The following is a 22,031-nucleotide window of genomic DNA, read 5'->3' on the forward strand; positions in this document are numbered from 1 at the left end:
AAGAACCCAAGAAAACCCAGGGAAGAACCACCAACCCATGAGAAGCTACTGGCAAGCTTTCTGACAGAACCATGATGGCTGAGCCAGAGACTCAAATCCAGAGGTTAGATATTAGTGACCTGCAAAAGCTAGTAGCTCTGACCACTCTGTAATCCAGGGCCTGAAAGATATATTATGGCTAAGAATACAGTGTTGTTATCATTTATATGATACTATTAACATTAGTCTAAGAATACATTATTATCAACATATACATGTACCTGATTCGATGAACTTTTTCTTGCATATGAATACATTGTTATTATCATCATATACATATACCTGATTGTGTAAAACTATCTTGCCTTTGAATACATTGTTATTATCATATACATATACCTGATTGTGTAAAACTATCTTGCCTTTGAATACATTGTTATTATCATATACATATACCTGATTGGGTGAACTTTACCTTGCCTAAGAATACATTGTTATTAACATATACATATACCTCATTGGGTGAACTTTATCTTGCATATGAATACATTATCATCATATACATATACCTGATTGTGTGAACTTTACCTTGCCTATGAATACATTGTTATTACCACATACATATACCTGATTGGGTGAACTTTACCTTGCCTAAGAATACATTGTTATTAACATATACATATACCTCATTGGGTGAACTTTATCTTGCATATGAATACATTATCATCATATACATATACCTGATTGTGTGAACTTTACCTTGCCTATGAATACATTGTTATTACCATATACATATACCTGATTGTGTAAAACTATCTTGCCTTTGAATACATTGTTATTATCGTATACATACACCTGATTGGGTGAACTTTACCTTGCCTAAGAATACATTGTTGTTATCATATATTGTATTGGGTTAACTTTATCTTGCCTATGAATACATTGTTATTATCATATATTGTATTGGGTGAACTTTACCTTGCCTATGAATACATTGTAAATTAACATATACATATACCTGATTGTGTGAACTTTACCTTGCCTATGAATACATTGTTATTACCATATATATACCTCATTGGGTGAACTTTACCTTGCCTATGAATACATTGTTATTACCATATATATATACCTCATTAGGTGAATTTTTCTGATTATGAATACACTGTTATTAACATATGCATGTAGTTAATTGAGTGAACTTTATCTTGCCAAAGAATAAATTATCATCATGCATCTTACTGGGTAAGCTCTAAGAGGATATGCCTTGATGCATACAGTAAAACCTGTCTTGAGAGACCACTGCTATGAGAGACCGCCTGTCCTGAGAGACCAGGTTCTCCATGTACAGATTTAGAGATTATATAGTGTTATAACCTGTTATGAGAGACCACCTGTCATGAGAGACCATTATGCTTTGGCAGAAGGGGTGGTCTTTCAAGACAGGTTCCACTGTATAACATTATACAGAAATATTTTTCACTTTTATTTACAGAAAAGGTCAGAGATTAAGAACACATGACTATTACTGAACTATAAAAAGTGGGTCAAGCAATCCAATGCATGCACTGACCAGATTATGGGCGCCACTGATGCTCTGTTCACCTCTCAACTCAACAATAAAATACAGTTCTTATACTTATGAAAGTTTTAAAAAATAACTTGTTAAAAAGACAGGAAACGCTTTGCCTGATTTGTATAATTAAGTGGAACAGGAATTTCAAAGCTCACCTGAAGATCACAAGTTATTGGTGCATTCCAGATCTGAGCAAAGCTGGAGGTTACACTGAATCAGACTGATACTTTCCAAACTGTCAAACCATCCAAAACTGTCACAGCAAACAAGAACAAGCAATTCCAAGTGGGTCTAATATCATTCAACTGGCTTATACAACATAACAGCTCACCATTTCACTAAATTTGCTTTTTTTAAGAACACAACCTGTGTCAAATATATCCCAAACATAATACTGAAATATCATTTATTTTCATGAGACTCAATTTTCATGGTTTGTAAAAAGACATTTTAATGGGTAAATAAATTCAAGGTTTTGCCTCTCCAAGAGTGCATATTGGAAAGTATTTCATTCCGTGGACTAACCTCTAAAAATACCAAAATAAAAATATGCTGAAATTTCTGGAGTTATGACCTGGGTATCACATCCCAAACCCTTATGAATAAGCACATCTTCAGAACACATCGAGAAAAAAATACTTGAAGTCCCTATCTTTATCAGTAATAGGAGAAACTGTGCAAGATTGCTAAATGCTTTATATACAATTATACTGATAAAAACATGTACATTGAGAATAATGAAGATGAGTACAGAAAAGTCACATGGCATTGCTGATTTTTTTTATCACAAATCATGATTTGTCCAATTTGGTCTATAATGTGCAACTCATATTCATTTACCCAAGAGACTTTCTTTTTGTTAAGGCACACAGAATACACAAAGGTTGATTCATGTCCAACATGTATAACTCAAGACGCCACTCAAAGATATATGATCATAAAGATTAGTACAGTGAAACCTGCCCTAATAGCATACACTTACATATTAAGGACCCTCTGCAATTATTATTAACGACTTTTTATAAATGTTCTTGACTTCGCTCCTTTTGACAGCTAATGCACACTACTGCTAATCATAAGATACAATGGAGGCAGGAACCACGGTGGTTAGCATGCTAAATTTGCAACCAAAAAGGGAGTGGGATTAAATCCCACTATCCGATCAGCCACCGTGGTGTGTCATTGGGCAATGTACATTACTCCAATTGTCTTGGCACAAAATAACCTATTTGTGTTGCTGTGGCCTAAAACACCAGAACCAAACCAAACCTTTTGTTACCATTGTTAAAACAAAGAAAGACAGGAAGTTCTTCATTCAAAAGAAAACATCCTTTCAGACATGTAGCAATACTACAGAATGTTCATAGGTTCACTGACAGAAAATGTATGCCTAATGAGTGAGCTGAGGTGTGTACTATATTAATGTATGAGAAAAGGTAAAGACAGACACCAGATGTCACATATAATTCATATATAATTGAACAAGTTTATAATCAATACCTTGATGCAAGAAAACATACATGAGATGTATTTCACATGGCAATGCAGAAAGATTAAATTTGATTTCACATAATTCATTTAAAGAAACAATCCTTTGATACATTCCAAGCGAGACTAAACACCTACATGCAGATGCTCATCTGATCACTGAACTTTCACAGAACAGAATAAAAAAAGGCTGAAATTTCTTAGATTTTTTTTAGCCACAACAGAAATGACAATCAAAATAAAAAAACAGTGGTACCAATTACTGATATTTATAGACATGCTATCAAGACATTACAAACAATAAAATATAGTCTGACATGAGAAGAGCATGACCCTTTATTGAGGTCTTTGAACTTGTAGGCAATATAAACTTGCAAGAATAAATGTTTGAGATAATTACAGCTGCTAAGCTGATTGTAAGCAGAAAGTACAAAACGAGGATTGCTTGCACAGTGAACAATGATTCTATACCATTTCTGGAGTTGATGGTGCTCTTCTTTTCTTCTGTGACTGTTATATGCAAATATAATATGGTGAAAACATTTTGTTCCATTTCAACAGACTTGCACTCATAAATAACTTTTTTGTTGTAATGTATGAAATTACTAAGCGATGTTCATTTAGCTTTAGTTCCATCGTATTTCATATATGTTGCACATCTTGCAACTTGGACACTGCACTCTCAACAACTCAAATTCTGTGTGATGAGATCTTTGAGTTGAGGAAATGGGAAAACCTGGACAAAAGCACCCAATCTGGATGGACGACCATTCATCCTTCCATATAGCAGAATAAAGGATTCAACTTGGGTCCACAAGGTGCATAACAAGTTCATAAGGACTGTGCAATCCAGGCATTGTGGTAATGCCATGTTCAGGTCTGTGCAAAGCCCCTTATGTCTCAAATATAACTGTTACATAAACCTATTATAAAACAGTATATAAATTATACGAAGCTAGACATGTTCTTGTAAAACATGTATGGGTCCACTGCAAATCAAAAAGGATAAGTTTTAAAAAAAATTAAATGTAGAAAAATCTGAAATATTACAATCATGACAAGTCACATAGAAATAATGAAATCTTTGAATAAAAACCATGGTTGAATAAGAAGAAAAAAAATGAATGATCAAATCTCACTAGTTATCAGGCCCTCCATTATCAAATGATTCCAGATATAATGCAAGTTCTACATGACCAAAGTATAATTCCTGCTATACCGTGTTTTGGCACCTAACACAAACAGCAGTTATCAACTCCAATTACCAAGTTGTTATAATGGAAGAGGGCTGAACAGAAATTAAAATTATGAATATGCAGAACTGACTGGTATAAACCATATTAACCATAGCAAAGTCTGACGGGGATGCACACATTTCAAGATTTGTACAAACCATTTTTCTAAACAAAATATTCCCCTTACACATGTACCCATGGGTCAGGGAGCCATCCCATGAACTACCTAAGCATTCTTTTTTTTTCTACATATGTCTTATCTTTGGTTAACTCAGCCAAACTTTGAACCATTAAAACAGAAAATAGTACAAGAGGAAAAGAGGACAGGCTCAAGAAAGAATACACATATACATACAAATATACGCACAAATATGTATGTATGGATGTATGTGTGTACACACACACCCACACACACACACACCCCCACCATGAAACTGTAATAAAAAAACATTTATTCTACATCCAATAGAATGCAAGAAAGAAAAGAGAAAGGAGAGTGGACCAGAAGAGATTATGACACAGAAGTATTGCAAGTGTATAAGTATACAATAGGTGTATGTATAAATCTTATAAAAACTAGATTAAGAAGATATGTACAAAAATATAACCAAGAGATAATTCAAGACTGTAGATGCATCAACTGAATTTGTAAATATATATAAACCATTTCGACCAACAGACATAAACTAGAACTGTGCTATACTTCTAAATTTATAAATGTGTGCTGTTCAATTTCAAAGCATTCCAGTTCATTGTTTCTTTTGGCTAATTCCATCTCACAAATGTAGCATTGTTTAAAGAAGTTTTTAAACAAAAGGATGGAGGTTTTCTTTGAAGGCACATAATATATATGTATCTTTTAGAGATCAGCAATATAGAATTAATTACATGCGTGCTTCTAACATACCTACAATTATTCCTATAAGTGAATAAGTATGTTGGAAATTAGTCTTCAAATCCACTGCTTATCTCATTCCAAAACTGTTTCACAGTCCCAAAAAAGGTGAATCAATGTTTCAGGTGAATCAAAACGACAAAAAAAAAAAAACATTTATTATTATTTGCTGTTCCAAAAATTTCTAGAAAATTGTGTAACAGCTCTATGCAGTAATTTATATTGAAACCAAATTAGAATCTTTTGTAATTTTGTTTGCTAAGGCAAAATGCCTCATCTAATCCAATCGGTTTGGTAGATAAAGTGGCATTTTCCATTTAATTACTACTTAAGTTCCTAATATTTCTGTCTTTCACCAAGATACTATAAATATTTCTGCAACCTTTCTTAGTTTCAGAGAGGTCTATTTATGCAATCCAAGGTTTTTCCAAAATTTCTGGTTGGATTTGATGCATAAAATCTACATGTATATAATTTCATGGAGTTAAGGACCACTGCATATTGTAGAAAGTTAGTCCCAATATTAAATATTTCATTTACTTTTTGCAATAAAAGGAACTGTCCATTACTCTGATATCCTTTTCAAACCAATTTTTGCTAAAAGATAAAGACCTTCCAACCTTAATATTTTCATTATTCTGTTCATTAGGGCTTCAGTAAGAAAATATGAAAAAGTCTTTGGAATAAACTTTTTAGGGTATATGTTATAAGAAGTTGTTGTTGTTGAAGGGGTTAACGCCATTTTTCAGCACGAGATAGGCTATACATGGTGGCCAGTGCCAGTATAAATGGTGGAGGAAGAACCCAGGAAAACTCCAGAAAGAACCATCGACCCGCTACTGGCAAGTTTTCTCACGTATCCACATTGACCAATCCTGAGACTCGAACCCAAGCAGACAAGTTATAAGAAGTAAAAACAACCTTCCAAAATATCTTATCAACATCTTCTATGTTCCTTTCTATGTAACTGATACCAAAACTTGTTCAATTCCTTCATAAAAATAAAACTAAAATATTAATTACATTTTTTTTACTTTTGTTTAAGTATTCTTCTGACCCAGGATATTTTGAGAGAAAGTATGAAAGTTTTTATGTCAATCATTGCAAGTCACCCTTCTTTATAACTTTTATTTATTACTTTTCTTTTTATCCTGTCAAATGAACCTTTCACAAGTACCTGTAGATAAAACTATTTAATTTCATTCTGGATGATCTGGTAAACTTATTAATTTGTGATAAAATTTTGATAAAGCAAGCGACTTTATCATAATAATTTTCCCATTGGATGTAAGAATTCTCTTCAACCACTGAGTTAATGGTATTTTGATGTCATTGAATTATACTGTCATAATTAAGATCCATCATATGACATAAATCTCTAAAGAAGATAATGCCTAATATTATGAAACCATCATCTATCTAGCATAAATTCTACTCTGTACACAAATGGCTCCTGTTGCTTTCATGATTCCTATTCATATTGTAACAATCGGAGTTCTCTGCAAAAATTGGGGGGTATTATGAAATCGGGAGGTAGATGTAGAATGACCCAAAAAATCAAGATTTTTTTTCTCCCAGCATGCAAGTTGACAGGTATAATGATGGGAAAATTACCTCACAACAACAAAGTTCATTAAAAATAAAGGGTTATTTTGCTGGCAAAATAAATTTGGTTAAACAATTCTCACAGACAAAGATCACATAAGACCTCATTACTCATACCCAGACCTGCCAACCCCAACGAATAGTCCTCGAGGGAGATTTTAAAAAATTTCAGGGAGATTTCAATTACTGCAGGGAGAAACATGTTTAACAAAAAGTGAATGGTTTTCAAATAAACATATACTAATTCAATTCTAAAATGGTTTATATTTTGACAATAAGTAACAATATATAAATAACAGACTGAACAAAACTTAACAATGAAGAGCATAAAATTAACACTACTCATGGAGAGACATGGCTGTTGCCCCTTTGCATCTTTTATTTACTTTTGTGACTGGAGATGGTGATGACAATCATCGCAATGCCACTGGCAACACTGAAACCTGAATTGCATGTCTTTCAAAATGCTGTATGTTTATCACTTCCACAAGTCAGGCATGGAAATTCAGGCTATAAGAAGCTTGGAAAGAAGTTTTTTAATTTTCTGACTTTCCAACTTCATCTGAATCTCCCTTTCTTTTAGACACTGTAGAAGAGATCACCAAACATATGGATTTAAGTTTGTGCGCTTTTCAAAGAACTTCTGCACACTTCCGGTCTTACACACGGGAATTTCTAAAACATTTTTCGTTAAATGGAACAAATTTTCCCCAATTTTTGGGGAAAAAACAATGTTTGTCTGGGAGAAAAAATAATAATGTGCGAGTGTGGGATAATTCAGGGAGTCTCCCGCAAAAATTGGGAGGGTTGGCATGTCTGCAGGCCCAAACAAAATGTCTTGAAAACACCATCACTTTTGTCACAGGTGATTTTCCATATCAGTGGTCTTTCAAGACAGGTTTTACTTTTTGAGAGTTGGTTTGATAGGATCAAGCAAATCTGTGTGTCATTAGTGAGAAATTCGGGAAACGAATTTTCACAATAAAACAAGGCCTGTATAGTTTATTGAAAGCTAAACTGTGGAGTATTATTAATCATATTTGACAATGTTTTTAACTTTTCAATCACATACACAAACAATATAGAGAAAGCTAACCTGAAGTTTTGTGTAACATAACATCGTTCTCCAAAGAAACAATTTCTTGAGAGATGAAAGAAAAGAAAAGGGCAAAGAGGAACACACTCATACAAGCATGACATGCTATATAAATTCATGCAGAACTCAGAAATTCTTGAATTGACGTTGAAAGAGAAGTTACTGAGACTATACTGGAAAGTCTGAAAACATACAGGACAGAAAGTCATATGAGCAACTGCAAGTCAGATTCAACCACAGACAACATAGACCATTGCTCTGTCAGCATATTTTAAGCTGGCATATCAGGGTTTATGTTGTTTGTTCCACTGATTAAACCTAACAAAACTTCACAGACCCAGATCTGACTGCACAGAAAGCAATGGCAGATCTAGGTCTGTTATTTGCAGCTTTGTTCTGACCTATACTTGTGTATATATGGTATTACATGAAGAATGAAAATAAAAATGCACAAGTGATGCATTGGTCCCTCACTAGAAAATGCCTCAGTATAATGTGGTCCCTCACTATAAAGTGTCTCAATACAATGTGGTAACTCACTATAAAGTGCCTCAGTTTAACATGGTAACTCATTGTAAGTCTCAATACAATGTGGTAATTCACTATAAAGTGCCTCAGTTTAATGTGGTAACTCACTATAAGTGTCTCAGTATAATGTGGTAACTCACTAAAAAGTGCCTCAGTATAGTGTGGTAACTCACTATAAAGTGTCTCAGTATAGTGTAGTAGCTATAAAGTGCCTCAATATAGTGTGGTAACTCACTATTAAGTGCATCAGTATAATGTCATAACTATAAAGTGCCTCAGTATTGTGTGGTAACTCACTAAAAAGTGTCTCAGTATAATGTGTTAACTCACTATAACATGTCTCAGTACAGTGTGGTAACTCACTATATAGTGCATCAATATAGCAAAGTCCCTCACTATAAAGTTCATCAACATATCAAAGTTCTTTCACAATAAAGTACATAGATTATCTCAAATGGGTAACGATTTAATAATGAATTTATGAAATGAGTTGAATAAAGTCCAGCTTTTGCAAGCCTTGGCTTGCAGAAGCTGGACATTATTTAACAAGTTTCATAAATTTAATATTAAATGATTACCCATTTGAGATTCTTTTTATCACATAGTTTTATTTCAGTAGAAATTATTTAGACAGAAAAAAGAATAAATAATTTTGTTCATTCTAACAGATATTGTACCCTTCATTTGTTGTGTGTAAAAAAATAGTCCCAAACAAAGTTGAAATAGTAAAAGTATATTATACATTTATGCTAACTATAAATTAAAGAATAAGTGTCCATCCAAATAAACAGAACATTTTACAAAAGACAAAACATTTGTCAGCACAAAATGTCCAATGTGTGTAATGTCACATTCTTTGATATGGTGCACAGTACTGGTTTGAGTTGGCCTACACAACACAGTGCCAGTGTTTATGTTGAAATTCTACATCACAACATTACATTCTTGCAATGTTTTTGTGAAAAGAAGATTACTGGATACAGAAATACACATATTTACTGCAATGTACTTGTGACCGGATATTTGCATTATTTGATCTGGAACATTAGACTGTACAGAAGAAATAAACAAATCTCTTTTTGAGTCGGACTTGCATCACATATACCACATAAATATGCTGTGGTTGGATAAAGTTCTGTCAGTTGGGGAGACCAGTTTATGTCTACATTCTTCTGTGAACAAAGTGGAGTTTATTTACTTCAGTATTTCACATTTAAATCAAGCTTGCATATAGGGTGGATTCCATGCTACAGATATACCACCCTTCCATCCCCACTTCAACCCTCGCTATCATCTGAGCAATACCCATAGTTTTACTTGTTGTTATGGTTCTCATCTTGGGGGCTTTTGCCATTTTTTCATGATATGTTATATATGACATAACAAGCCCTTGTGGGGGTAAATTGGCAACATTGTAACAGACAAGACCATTTTTCCCCAATTCCCTTTCACAAGTCAAATTAAAAAAATGGCCACCAACAATGTTCAATGAAAACAAACAATTCCAGAAGGTGGGGTTAAAAAGTTTTCCCACAATCACATCCAATCAGTAAAGAGAATACTGCACAACAATTTCATTGTCTTATCTGGACCAATCAGAATCACATAAAATGAAATGTTCACATGTTACAATATCAAAAATATTAAACTGCATACATTATAGGCAAAGTGTAACAACTATGTGATAAATCAATATATCCAAGTTCCTCAAAGTAAAGTGTCTGAGTATAGGATATCTCATTATAATGTTCCTCAGTATAGCAAGTACTTCAATATAAAGTGCTTCAGTATAACATAGTCCCTTGCTATAAAGGGCCACAGTATAGCACAGTCCCTTGCTATAAAGTTCCCAGGTATAGCAATTCCATCATAGAGTGCCTCAGAATAGCATGGTCCCTCATTATAAAGAGCTTCAGTATAACACAGTCCCTCACTATATAGAGCCTCAGTATAGTATATTCCTGTGTTATAAAGTTGCTCAGTATAGTATATTCCCATGGTATAAAGTTGCTCAGTTTAGCAGATCCATCATTATAAAGTGCCTCAGTATAGCAAGTCCATCAGTATAAAATGCTTCAGTATAACAGTCCCTTGCCATCAAGGTCTAAGTCTAGTACAGTCCCTTGTTAAAAATGGTCTTAGTATGGTAATCTCTTGTTATAAATGGTCTCAGTATAGTACAGTCCCTTGTTATAAATGGTCTCAGCATAGAACAATCCCTTGTTAGAAATGGTCTCAGTATAGTACAGTCCCTTGTTATAAATGGTCTCAGTATAGCACAGTCCCTTTTTATAAATGGTATCAGTATAGTACAGTCTCTTTGTTAGATAGGGTCTCACTATAGCCTAGTCCCTTGCTCTAAATGGTCTCAGTATAGTATAATCCCTATTATAATGCAGGTTTGGTCATTATCCCATTTTTGGGATGAATGTATTTTTAAATTTTTTTAGAACAATGCAACATTACTTACAACTTGGTAAATATAATCTGACTTCCATAAGTAGGAATATAATGTGACACTGCTGTATGTGGCATATCAATGAAATTTCAGAAATACATGACATGTGTCAATCACTGATATCTCAGATATACATGACATGTGTCAATCAATGGTACTTCAGAAATACACAATTTTCATAGACTGAAATACTTGTGACAGGCAACATACTCAATGCTTCATAACTGAATCACTGGATGCAGGCATGCTCATCAATTCTTAGTTTTCATTCAATGATGAAAACCAATTACTGCACAATTTTTAAAAGTATTATAATCTTTCACTTAGTAAACTGAGTGTGTGAGGATGAAAGAATATGCATGCTACAAGACAGACAGAACTAAACAGTTTTTATACCAATCCAGGAACTGGTGGTGCTTTTTTCTTTATCTTCTGGAATAATGATCAAAACAGACAAACATGGAGAACCAGCAAACATTTGTACAAGGTTATAATACACTATGAAATAATTTATTTGTAAAAAAAAATTGGTGGAGGGGAAGAGGGGGAGGGGTTTGAAACATATTTTTCAGGCTTGATTCAGTTGAAATATAAAAAGCAACACAGGCATGAGCATTTTACACTTTGTAAGCCTAAAGTTTAACAGTTGTGTTCTTTGTTAACATCATTTTTGTGTGCATGCATTACAACTATTTGGTCACATGGGGGAAAACCCCCAGAAAATAACAGGCATAACCCAGTCTAATAACACATGTAGCAACCTTGTGCTTTCCATTGGTGAGAGCTAGAAGTACAATTCCATACAAGTCATAATTGGTTAATCCCAGGTGGCAGCCAAAACCATATCTTCTTAATGTGATAATGAGATACACCTGTGTGGTAATTCCTTCACAATACTCATTTGTGAACTACTGAAGTATAGAGCAACAATTTTAAGAATACCTTAAGTAAGTCTGGAAAAAGTATGGAGTACTATATCAAAGAATGAATTAAAAATCAATTACTTTCATCCACAACATAACAATTCAATTTTTTATGAAACAAAATGCATTTTCTCATAAAAATATCCAGTAATTTATCTCTCTTCTTAATGGCTTTTATTTGGTACTGTATAAGTTCCCAAACGATGTAGGAACCAAACATCATTTGATCAGTCTGCAAAGGAAACCAGGTTAAAGAAGGGTCTAGCCCCAGTTTCACTAAACATCAACACACTTTCTTCCTTAAATGGAGATTTTCTAATTGGAACCAATTAATTTTTCATGGAATATTTAGCAAGAATTTAAATTAAGCTCAAAATATCATATGCAAGTCAAATCCAAATGCAAATGGCATAGACCAAGATTTGCTGTTGCATAGTGTCTGGCAGAACTGGGTCTATATAGTTTGTTAGGAGTAATCAGTAGAACAAACAACAAAGACCCTAATCTGCCAGTATACAGTGCAATGGCAGATTAGATTCTACACCATTTGTAGTTGGATTCGTCTTATAAACAAGTGTATACAGTACTGCAACCATAAGAAAATAGTTTAATTTCAGAGGAAAGTTTTGAGGGTTTTCTCAAATTTGAGGAATTCATGAACTCTTTTTTCAAGACTAGACTCCAAGGTGTACAATTTAAAAAAGAAGTTTTATTAATCATTTCTTCTATTCTAAACCATCAGAAAATTTAACTGAAAAGGTATCAAAGTTTGGTAATTGAAAATCTCAAATGGGAGAACTTTTGAGAGATGTAGTGAACTCAGGGCCTGGTTTAGATTAGTTTCACTGTATAAATAAGGCTTGGAATTCTAGTTAAATAGTTACTTAACACATTTAGCACCTTTATGGCATTGGGATTATAGTGACAGACAGACAGACACACAGACACAAGGATACACAATAGCTATTATGACTGAATAATAAAGCCACAGAAAATTAGATCAAAAAAAAGAAGGGGGGGGGGATCTGTAGTCTGACATTCTTTTAACAAGGCAACTGAAGAGTTATTTCCAAGATGAACTCCATAAAACAGTTTTAGGTATTGCATTGAATAACTGGAATGTACAACTTTTGCCTACATAATATTCTGACCATCATACTTGTACAAGTGATGCACACTTTATGCCACTGATGTATTACTCAAGTTATGGCAAAAATCAAAAGTTGGTATAAACCAAAAGTAATGTTCCCATACGATACTTGTAAATCAAGGAAGTTCTTGGGCAAATTATATCTCAAAGTTTTCAAGTAGTGATTATTTATGCAAAATTTACATATACATATAATAACTCTGTGGCCTGCACAAAAGTCACTGCGCATGGCACCAGCGATGGCTTAAAATGAACACGGTGGCACAACTGCGCATGGCACCAGCGATGGCTTAAAATGAACACGGTGGCACAAATTTAATTTCTTCATTGTAAATGGCATTAAAATGAAACAGTGTAAATCGAACTGGTGTAAAATGAGCATCACCTTCACACAAACAATTTACATTTAATAATTCATTAATGAATGAGACAGAGGAAATCAATATATTGTGAGAGTATTAGTAAATAAATCAACTGAATACATCATATATACAGGTGAATTATTAAACATAAACGCATGTACTGCAATCTTACGTAAACATACCAATGTCTATTGTGAATTGGAAGAATAATTCTGCTAATGATTATTTTTTTGGCGGGGAGGGTAAAAAGATTTTGTAACCTGTTTAAATATCAGGTGAATAAATCTCTGAAAGGTGTAAACAAGGTGAATAAATCTCTGAAAAGTGTAAACAAGGCAAATAAACCATTACAAGACAATGGTTAGAATAGAAAGTGCTATTTGATGTGATTTTATGAACTACTGCTGACAACATAAAGTTGCTTAAAATAGTTCTTGTACAAAACCACACTGTATGTCTGCTTGTGAGATATTTTCTGTAATTTAACAAGTGCTTTATCAAAGATAATATTTAGTCATTTTCAGACTTCAAAAAATGTCTGTATATCAATGAGATATTTGATTTGTACACTCAAAAGAAGTAAAGCTAAAGATAAGTGTACATCTTTTTTTTCTGAATGAGATCAATTTTTACCTGTGGTGAGGAAGAGTGTCTATGCTCAATCTCCTCCAACTTTTCTGTGTCATTATCCATCTTTTCTGGCTTAGTTTGGCTGTGCCGGATAGGATTTTTAATTCTCTGGTTCAGGTGGTTGGTCTGCAAAAATGTGATCTTTTTCTTTTTCATCTGAATTTTTTAAAATATCTTTTATCTCTATTTTTTAGATCAACACAAAAACTCCATACAGGACTAGACTGGGACCTGGAGTTTCAATACATTCATACAATTATGTATCACCTCTGTATCTAACTTGCAAAAAATGTTAATACCATTGTTATCACTGAAAGGAGGACACTTTAGTCTCACCATGCTTATAAGTGCACATATCTGTCTTGCCATGCTTGCGCAGTTAATTTTGTCTCACTAGGCTTATGAAGGTACTTTGTCTCACCATGCTTCTACATGCAGGTAATTGTCTCACCATGCTTCTGCAGGTAATATTGTCTCATGCTTATGAAGGTATTTTTGTCTCACCATGCTTATGCATGCAGGTAATGGTCTCACCATGCTTATGCAGGGAATTTTGTCTCATCATGCTTATGCAAGTACTTTTGTTCTCACAATGCTTATTATGCAGGATCTTTTGTCTCAACCTGCTTAAGCACATACTTTTTCCTCACAATGCTTACCAGTATGCGGTCACTTCATCTCACCACACTTATGCAATTACATTTATTTTTGTCTAACCACACTTTAGCTGATGATACATACTGGCCTTGCAACATTATATTGGAATAAATGGGTACTCTGGTCAAAGGCTTGAAATGGTCAGCCTGGCAAAATTTGAATTGTTTATGAAAAATAATCCACCCAACCAACCAATAAACTGATTTACCTGCAATCTTTCATGCAATATTTAATATGAACAGTGGATGAAGCTTTTCTTTTGAAACTTCAGCAAAAGTTTATGAAGATGGATGCTGAATGGCATCGGGGAAACAAAAGTCTCATCTACATGACATCTTTTGTAGGCAAAATAAATATATTCATAAAGTATTTGATCCAATTTGTCATTTGATAGGAGTTTTAAGAAATAAATTTCTATATACCACAATCTGCTGTTGTAATGAGTACACTGTATTCCTCAAGTTTATAAAATTTAATTTCTAACAAAACTTTTGAATTTTTTTCCAACCCCCCCCCCATTATGTGATACACGCATCATTATGTCTGTTCGCAATCCATCTGTCTTCATTTCCAAACATAACTCTCAAATCATTTAAGGTGTTTCAAACCAACTTGGTACAAATGGCATGCAAATTGATTAGAGGTATTTTTGAAGGTTCAAATTTTCTACAAGTATTTTTGTTACCCTGAAAAAAAAATGTACCATAATCAGTATAAAACTGAGGGTACTTAGTGTGTAAATTGAGGGCAAATGACCACAGTGAACGAACATAAGAAGTAAAAGAAGAAGCCCACATGGGCCTGGGATCACTCACCAGGCAGACATCTGCTTAAGAGCCAACCTTAAGTGCAGTTGGCCAAGAATCTGGGTCTGTAGGATACTTTCCGCAAATACTTATTCCAATGCTACTAAATGTCCATGCTATGAAAACAGTTCCTTTAAGGTTTCTCAAGTTTCTGTATCTTTATCCATACTATTTTAATAATGGCAGCCTATATGATAGATGAAAGGTCTTCAATTCAAGATGAATTCTGACTTTTAAAAGGTTTTTAAAGGTTTTTTCCTAATTTTTCGTAACTGCAATCATATTTAATTGCAGACTGGCATCATTCAAATAAAATTACAAGCCCTTCAACCCTGTGTGCTTTCTGTTAACTTTGGTCATATTCTGCTTGAGTGGTTTCAGATGAGTCATTAAATGAAATTTCTACTTTTAGTTGTTGTTGTGGGGTTTAACGTCATATTTCAGCACACGATAGGCTATGCATGGCGGACAGTATTAATGGTGGAGGAAGAACCCGGGAAGAACCACCGACCTGCGAGAAGCTACTGACAAGCTTTCTCACATACCCACGTTAGCCGAATCCTAGACTTGAACCCACGCAGACAGAGGTGAGATGGCAGTGATCCGTAACAGAGAGCGCTTTAGACCACTCAGGGCCCCCTACTTTTAGTAAGATTATGTATATTTGATGGTGACCCGACAAAAGTGTGCAAGACAAATGTGCTCCAACATAAGTGCACAGTCAAAAGTGTATAGCAACAAATGCACACAGGACATAAGCATGCAGACATAAGCGTGCCTAAGAACGTGTGAACAAATGTTCTTACAATATAATGCATTAAATAAATGAAACATAAATTTGCTAAAAAAATGTTGGTTTATTTACTTAAAATGTTTATTAGTCTATACACAGAAGTGCCCTATATACACTTGTTGTGAAATGTTAACAAACCCATTATTGACTCATTAAAATATTGAGAAAAAAAAGTAGAATATTGTCTTTGGTATGACTTGGCTGGGGATCAAACCCACAACCTCCCGCATCCAAGGCAGACACTCTAACCACTAGGCCACAGGAGTGGTAAATCATAAGTAGAAATGTTAGATGTTAATGTTATCAGCTATTCCTCACAAGTAATCTTCTAACGGTACTGTTCCATATGTTGGGATCAAAGCCTGGAGACAGTGATTAAGACGAACGTATTTTGAATTAGATGCTTCTGATTGTCTGATGCCCAAACGAATCTCTAAAATTTCATTTCGTAGTGATCTTGTTCTTTATGAAAGTGTTCAGTTAGCTTGAATACTGATGGATGATGACAATCTACCATCTGTTGAAATGTATGATGCCAGGTGGATTAAAGTTTTCTTCTATTTTAAGCTACGATGGCCATACATATATCTGATGGTAGGCAGACATTGTCTGTACATATTTTGAAAGGCCCCTATGCCAGAATGCTGTCAATGTTGGTCTAATGAGGGATGTTTTAGAACTAATGCAAGGTTTTTCTAATTTTTGGTAATGGCTGCCATATTTAATTACAGATCGGCATCATTTCTATAAAACTGAAAGCCCTCAATGCCAGGATGCTTTCTGACAAATCTGGACAAATTGGTCTGAGCTGTTTTTCAGAAGTCACTGATATGTTTTTCTATTTTTAGCAGTGGGGGCCATATTTAATGGCTGAAGAACATATTTCAAAGTTCTTCATGCCTGGCTGTTTTCTCTCATATTTGGTCCAATTCTGTTGAGCAGTTTTTAATAAACAGTAATTCCAGATCATTCTATTTTTTATAGCAATAGTTGTCATATGTGATAGTGGGTCAGCAATCATTTGTGCAAAGGGCAGGATGCTGTTCAATTTAGTTAATTTCTGATCAGCAGTTTTTGAAGAGAAGTAATTTAAAGATGCTTACTGTCAAAATTAGGTAAATTCTGCTGAATGCTTTTAAAGAGGTTGTTATAAAGCTTTTGTCTGTATTAACATCAGCCAAATCTGATGTTGGATCAGCACCATTTATACAAATATCAGAGTCTCTCATGTCAGGATGCTGTCTATCAGGCTTGGTTGAACTGGTTTAGTGGCTTCTGAGAAGTTGAAAATAGCAACTGACAAATCCACACTGCCCAATGGGCAATGAACAATGGACACAGGGCCATACTAGAAGCTCACTTGGCCCAACAGCCTGGTGAGCTCTTAAATTCTGTGAAAGGAAAAATCTTGAAAGAATCTACTTATAACATGATGCAATATTTCTGATGTTTTCCATATATGGAAAAGATGAGGGTTTCAAAGAATAGAGTGTCTTGCCTGCAAACAGCATTATGATTCTGTTTATGGAGGCAAGATGGTACAAATTAGAGACATATAGTATAATTTTACCCATGTTTTATTAGAATAGAACAGAACAGGCACTGGCAACTTCTTTCAACTTCTTTCGAGGCATAAGTGATTTTTAAAGTCACACCCTATGATGTCTAATAACAGATAAAGCCAGGTCACTGGCCAGATCTGGTCCACAGACCATATTTTGCCCACTCCTGATTTAGAAGATATGTGACTTTAAAAATTAATAAAACTACACCTTAACTGCCATAAAAGTAATACCTACATTTTACCATTTGCAAACCTGACAAAAACGGTGGTATTTTTCTAAAATTCAAAAGGATGCTCAAGTCATCATACATTTACTTTCCTACATGTTTAAATAAGATATCATGAAACTGTAATACTAAAATTATAAACAATAAAATGGAGTAAAGAAACATCATGTTGCTAGTGTCATGTGAAAATGTTAGTTAAAATTTGTTGCAATGAATTACCACATGAAACAGGTTGCCATAGTATTCATTAAACAGTCATATTATACTGTACCATATTCACCCACTCAGAAAAATGTGAAGTATCTTTGTAATTTACTTATAAGAAAGTTTTATGCAATGTAATGATATATAAAGATTATTTAAAAGTTTCAATAAGCCTGAAGGACGCTCTTAATACATTATTCATTCCATTCCAGTGCTAGTTTTATAAAAATCTTTCTATAAAGAAATGCTATTTTATGATTTACATTATTATTATAATTATAGGTACAATTGTCCAAAATAACAATGTATATTGCCTAATAAAAATAATAATAATAATAATAATAATAATAATTTGTAAATCCAATTATGTGTCATGTGCTAGAGATTGCCAATTATTCAATATCAACCTTTTGTCTCCAAATATGTAATAATAAATCGACCTCAACTTACCAGTGTTTTATTCCTTTCTGAAAGCTTCTCAATTACTCTATCTATAACTTGGTCCGAGATGTGAGCTGCGACTGCCAGGTTCAACTCACTAAAAATTAATAAATCTCAACTACAGTGAAACCAGTCTATTAAGAGACTTGAGGGAAAATACTATTACTATTTTGATACATAAGTTCAATATGTAAAGGAAAATAAGAAAAAAGGTTTGGAATTTTTGCCTTTTAAGTATAGGTGTACTTTATACGGAGAGATCGGTGTGTGTGTGTGTGTGTGTGTGTGTGTGAGAGAGAGAGAGAGATGGATTTAACATAGTTTTAAAACAAATTCAGTCATATCGCTACGATGTCTGCAGTGTGGCAGTTTATAGTGCTGTCTAGCACTGGGGCATCATGCCGCAGACATGTAGCATGATGTCCCACCCAGTCACATTATCCTGACACCAGGCCGACCAGTCCTAACACTAACCTCTTAATGCTGAGTGCCAAGTGAGGCAGCTGTTAGTACCATTTTTGTAAGTCTTTGGTACGACTTGGCCGGGGATCGAACCCATGACCTCCCACATCCAAGGCGGACGCTCTAACCACAAGGCTACCAGAGGGGAGAGTTCTGTTAAGGCATGTTTCACTGTATATTAAATAAAACTAAACTGACAAGAACTGTCTTTTAAGAAACATATGATAAGCCCCCATGACAAGCCTTCAATCTATCAATGAGTATAACCCCATGAAACCCAACCAGAGGCATGACCCATGGACATAACTGTTACAGGAAGTAACATCAGTTTGGTTTGGTTACATGGGATTAAATGCCATAGTCGAGGTATGTGCACCATTCTGAAGACAAAGCTGAAAACAGGTTTTCTCTATAAAAGCCACCCATTTGCTAATGTCCCACCCCACCCCAATCATCAAACTCCTTGCAAAGACTAGCAGAGCATGTCTTAAGAATGGTTCCTACCAAGTTTGATCAAAATTGCTTCATCTGCTTTGGAGAAGAAATCAAAACTGTTTTTCCACCTGGTTGCTGTGTAAGCAATCGTGTTGCTAGGGGCAACATCTCCATCATGACTTGACCACTCCAGTAGCCTGTCGGGAGGTCATGGAGTTGAACCCCAGCCGAGTCATACCGAAGACATAAAAATGGTTGACGCTCAGTATTAAGAGGTTAGTGTTAGTACTGGTCATACTGGTGTCAGGATAATGTGACTAGTTGGGACATGATGCTACATGTCTGCGGCATAATGCCCCAGTTCTAGACATCACTATAAACTGCCACACTGCAGACATTGTAGTGATATGACTGCAAACTGTTAAAGCAATGTTAAAAATCCAAATCACAACCACAATCCATCATGACCCTGGGTAGAAGCTTGGAGAAGTTTAAAATAGGTTTCTCAACTGCTATGGAAGCCGCATATCTGCTCACAAATTAATAAAGGATAACCTAATAAACATTCCTACCAAGTTTGCTCATAAGTGTAGGTTTTCCACCTTGTTGCTATGTCACATCCATTGTGAAGAAGTTAAAAACTGGTTTTCCACATGGTTTAAACTTGTATACATGCTATACCACTGCCAAAGGAGCCATCCTAAAACCAATTATAACATATCATAATTCTACTAAGCTTGATCAAAACTGGCTCAGCTGTTCTTTAGAAGTTGACAAAAGGTCCTCCACATGATTGCTGGGGCAACCATATTTGGTAGGAAAGCCACCCCTGACACAGTTTTGATAAAGCAAATTGACTTTGCTGTTCTTGTTAAGCTGACAGTAGGTCTTTCAAATGGCTGCTATGGAAGCCACACCAATGAAACGGGTACCACCATGGACATAATTCTGATAACACATATTTTAAGAAAGACTTAGGTCAGAACAGTTTACACCTGTTTGCTGAGGAAGTCACACTATTGCTGGGGAAGCTTCCATAGATGCAATTTTGATAATGCATGTCCCCAAAACAGTCCTATGAAATTTACCACAATCAGCACAGCCAATCTGTACACACTGAAAATACATCTTCTGTATGACTGTTACAAAAGCTATATGCTGGAGGACCTCCTTTAGTTGTTGTTGTTATAGGGTTTAACGCCATTTTTCAGCACAAGATAGGCTATACATGGCAGTCAGTATTAATGGTGGAGGAAGAACCCAGGAAAACCCCGGAAAGAGCCACCTACCCACGAGAAGTTACTGGCAAGCTTTCTCACATATCCACATTGGCCGAGCCCAAGACTCGAACCCACGCAGACAGAGGTGAGATGGCAGTGATCCATGACGGAGAGCGCTTTAGACCACTTGGCCACTTGGGGCCCCCCTCCCTTGGTAAAGCATATCTTAAGGAACATTTCACATTCCAAAAGGTTTGATCAAAGAATGTCTCAGTCATTCTGGAGTTGAACAGATTTTCAACCTGTTTGCAAATGAACCACACTGTTGCTAGGAGAGCCAACATTTGATGCAATTTTGATAAAGCATGTCCTAAGAAACATTTCAACCGATTTTCATAAAAACTGGCTCAGCAGTTCTGGAAAAGATGAAAAAAGATTTCTCAGCAAAGGAAGCCACACCACTGCTTGAGTGACCGTGGACAAAACTTCTAAAAGCATTTCTTAAAAAACATACCAACCAAGTTTGATCAAATTAGGTCAGATGTGTAAGTGAAGTTGAAAACAGGTTTTTCATATGAAAGCTACAAACCCACACTATTGCTAGGGGAGTAAATCTGATTACAATTTTGGTAGAGCATGTCCCAAAAAAAAAATTTGATCCAAATGACCCAGCAGTTCTTTAGAAGTCCAAAATAGCAAAAGGGGATGGATGGATGGACAGTGGACCATGTATGAATGACTTGCCTGATCACCAGAACATTAGGAAATAACCTCTATTACTTCTGAATCCAGCCATCATTAAAAGATGTAAAAGTGCATTTACATTTATATATCATATACACGAAGTAAACTCACACAGAATAACTCCCCTTGCCCCCACTAGGTGGCAACACATATTCTGAATGTTTACCAGTTCAAGCCTCAGCAAAACCTATCATGGATGCTTATTGCAAAGTGGATCAAAATTCTGCTGAACTGTTCTAAAGAATAAACATGGCAAATTGCTGATGGATGAAGAACAATCCAACACACAGCACAGCATAAAAATGCACAATCAAACGGCCAAAGCATAAGCTCACATGCTCACTGTGCAAGCCAGGTGAACAAACTCTCTAGGCAGGAAAATGAAGTTCAAAACCTCATAAAAAAAAGGACAATACTTGGATTACTTCCTAGTCATTTCAATTTAGCATGAAATTATGGAAACCAGTATTAGAAAAACCAACTAGTATGGTGCAAAATTTGTGAATGAGCAAAATTACAGTTTTCAGCCATTTAAAGGATAATCAATTTAATA

The 22,031-nt window shown here is 34.9% G+C and overlaps 1 protein-coding gene across 9 annotated transcripts in view; it reads right to left on the minus strand.

The window, feature by feature from the left end:
• LOC149780321 (F-actin-uncapping protein LRRC16A-like) overlaps positions 1-22,031 on the minus strand; it is a 241,386-nt gene that overhangs the window by 89,510 nt on the left and 129,845 nt on the right. For 4 of the 9 annotated variants that reach the window (XM_089937168.1, XM_089937167.1, XM_089937164.1 and 1 more), the window contains exons 25-28: positions 18,627-18,714; positions 13,929-14,051; positions 11,257-11,292; positions 3,515-3,553 (exon numbers count right to left, since the gene is read on the minus strand). In XM_089937168.1, the coding sequence (XP_089793294.1) occupies positions 3,515-3,553; positions 11,257-11,292; positions 13,929-14,051; positions 18,627-18,714 (286 nt within the window). The remainder of the gene's footprint in view (positions 1-3,514; positions 3,554-11,256; positions 11,293-13,928; positions 14,052-18,626; positions 18,715-22,031) is intronic. The other 5 variants (XM_089937165.1, XM_089937172.1, XM_089937170.1 and 2 more) reach the window with 2 other exon arrangements.

This window comes from Sinohyriopsis cumingii, chromosome 16 (assembly GCF_028554795.1).
Source record: "Sinohyriopsis cumingii isolate HCF-2022 chromosome 16, ASM2855479v2, whole genome shotgun sequence".
NCBI lineage: Eukaryota > Metazoa > Mollusca > Bivalvia > Unionida > Unionidae > Sinohyriopsis > Sinohyriopsis cumingii.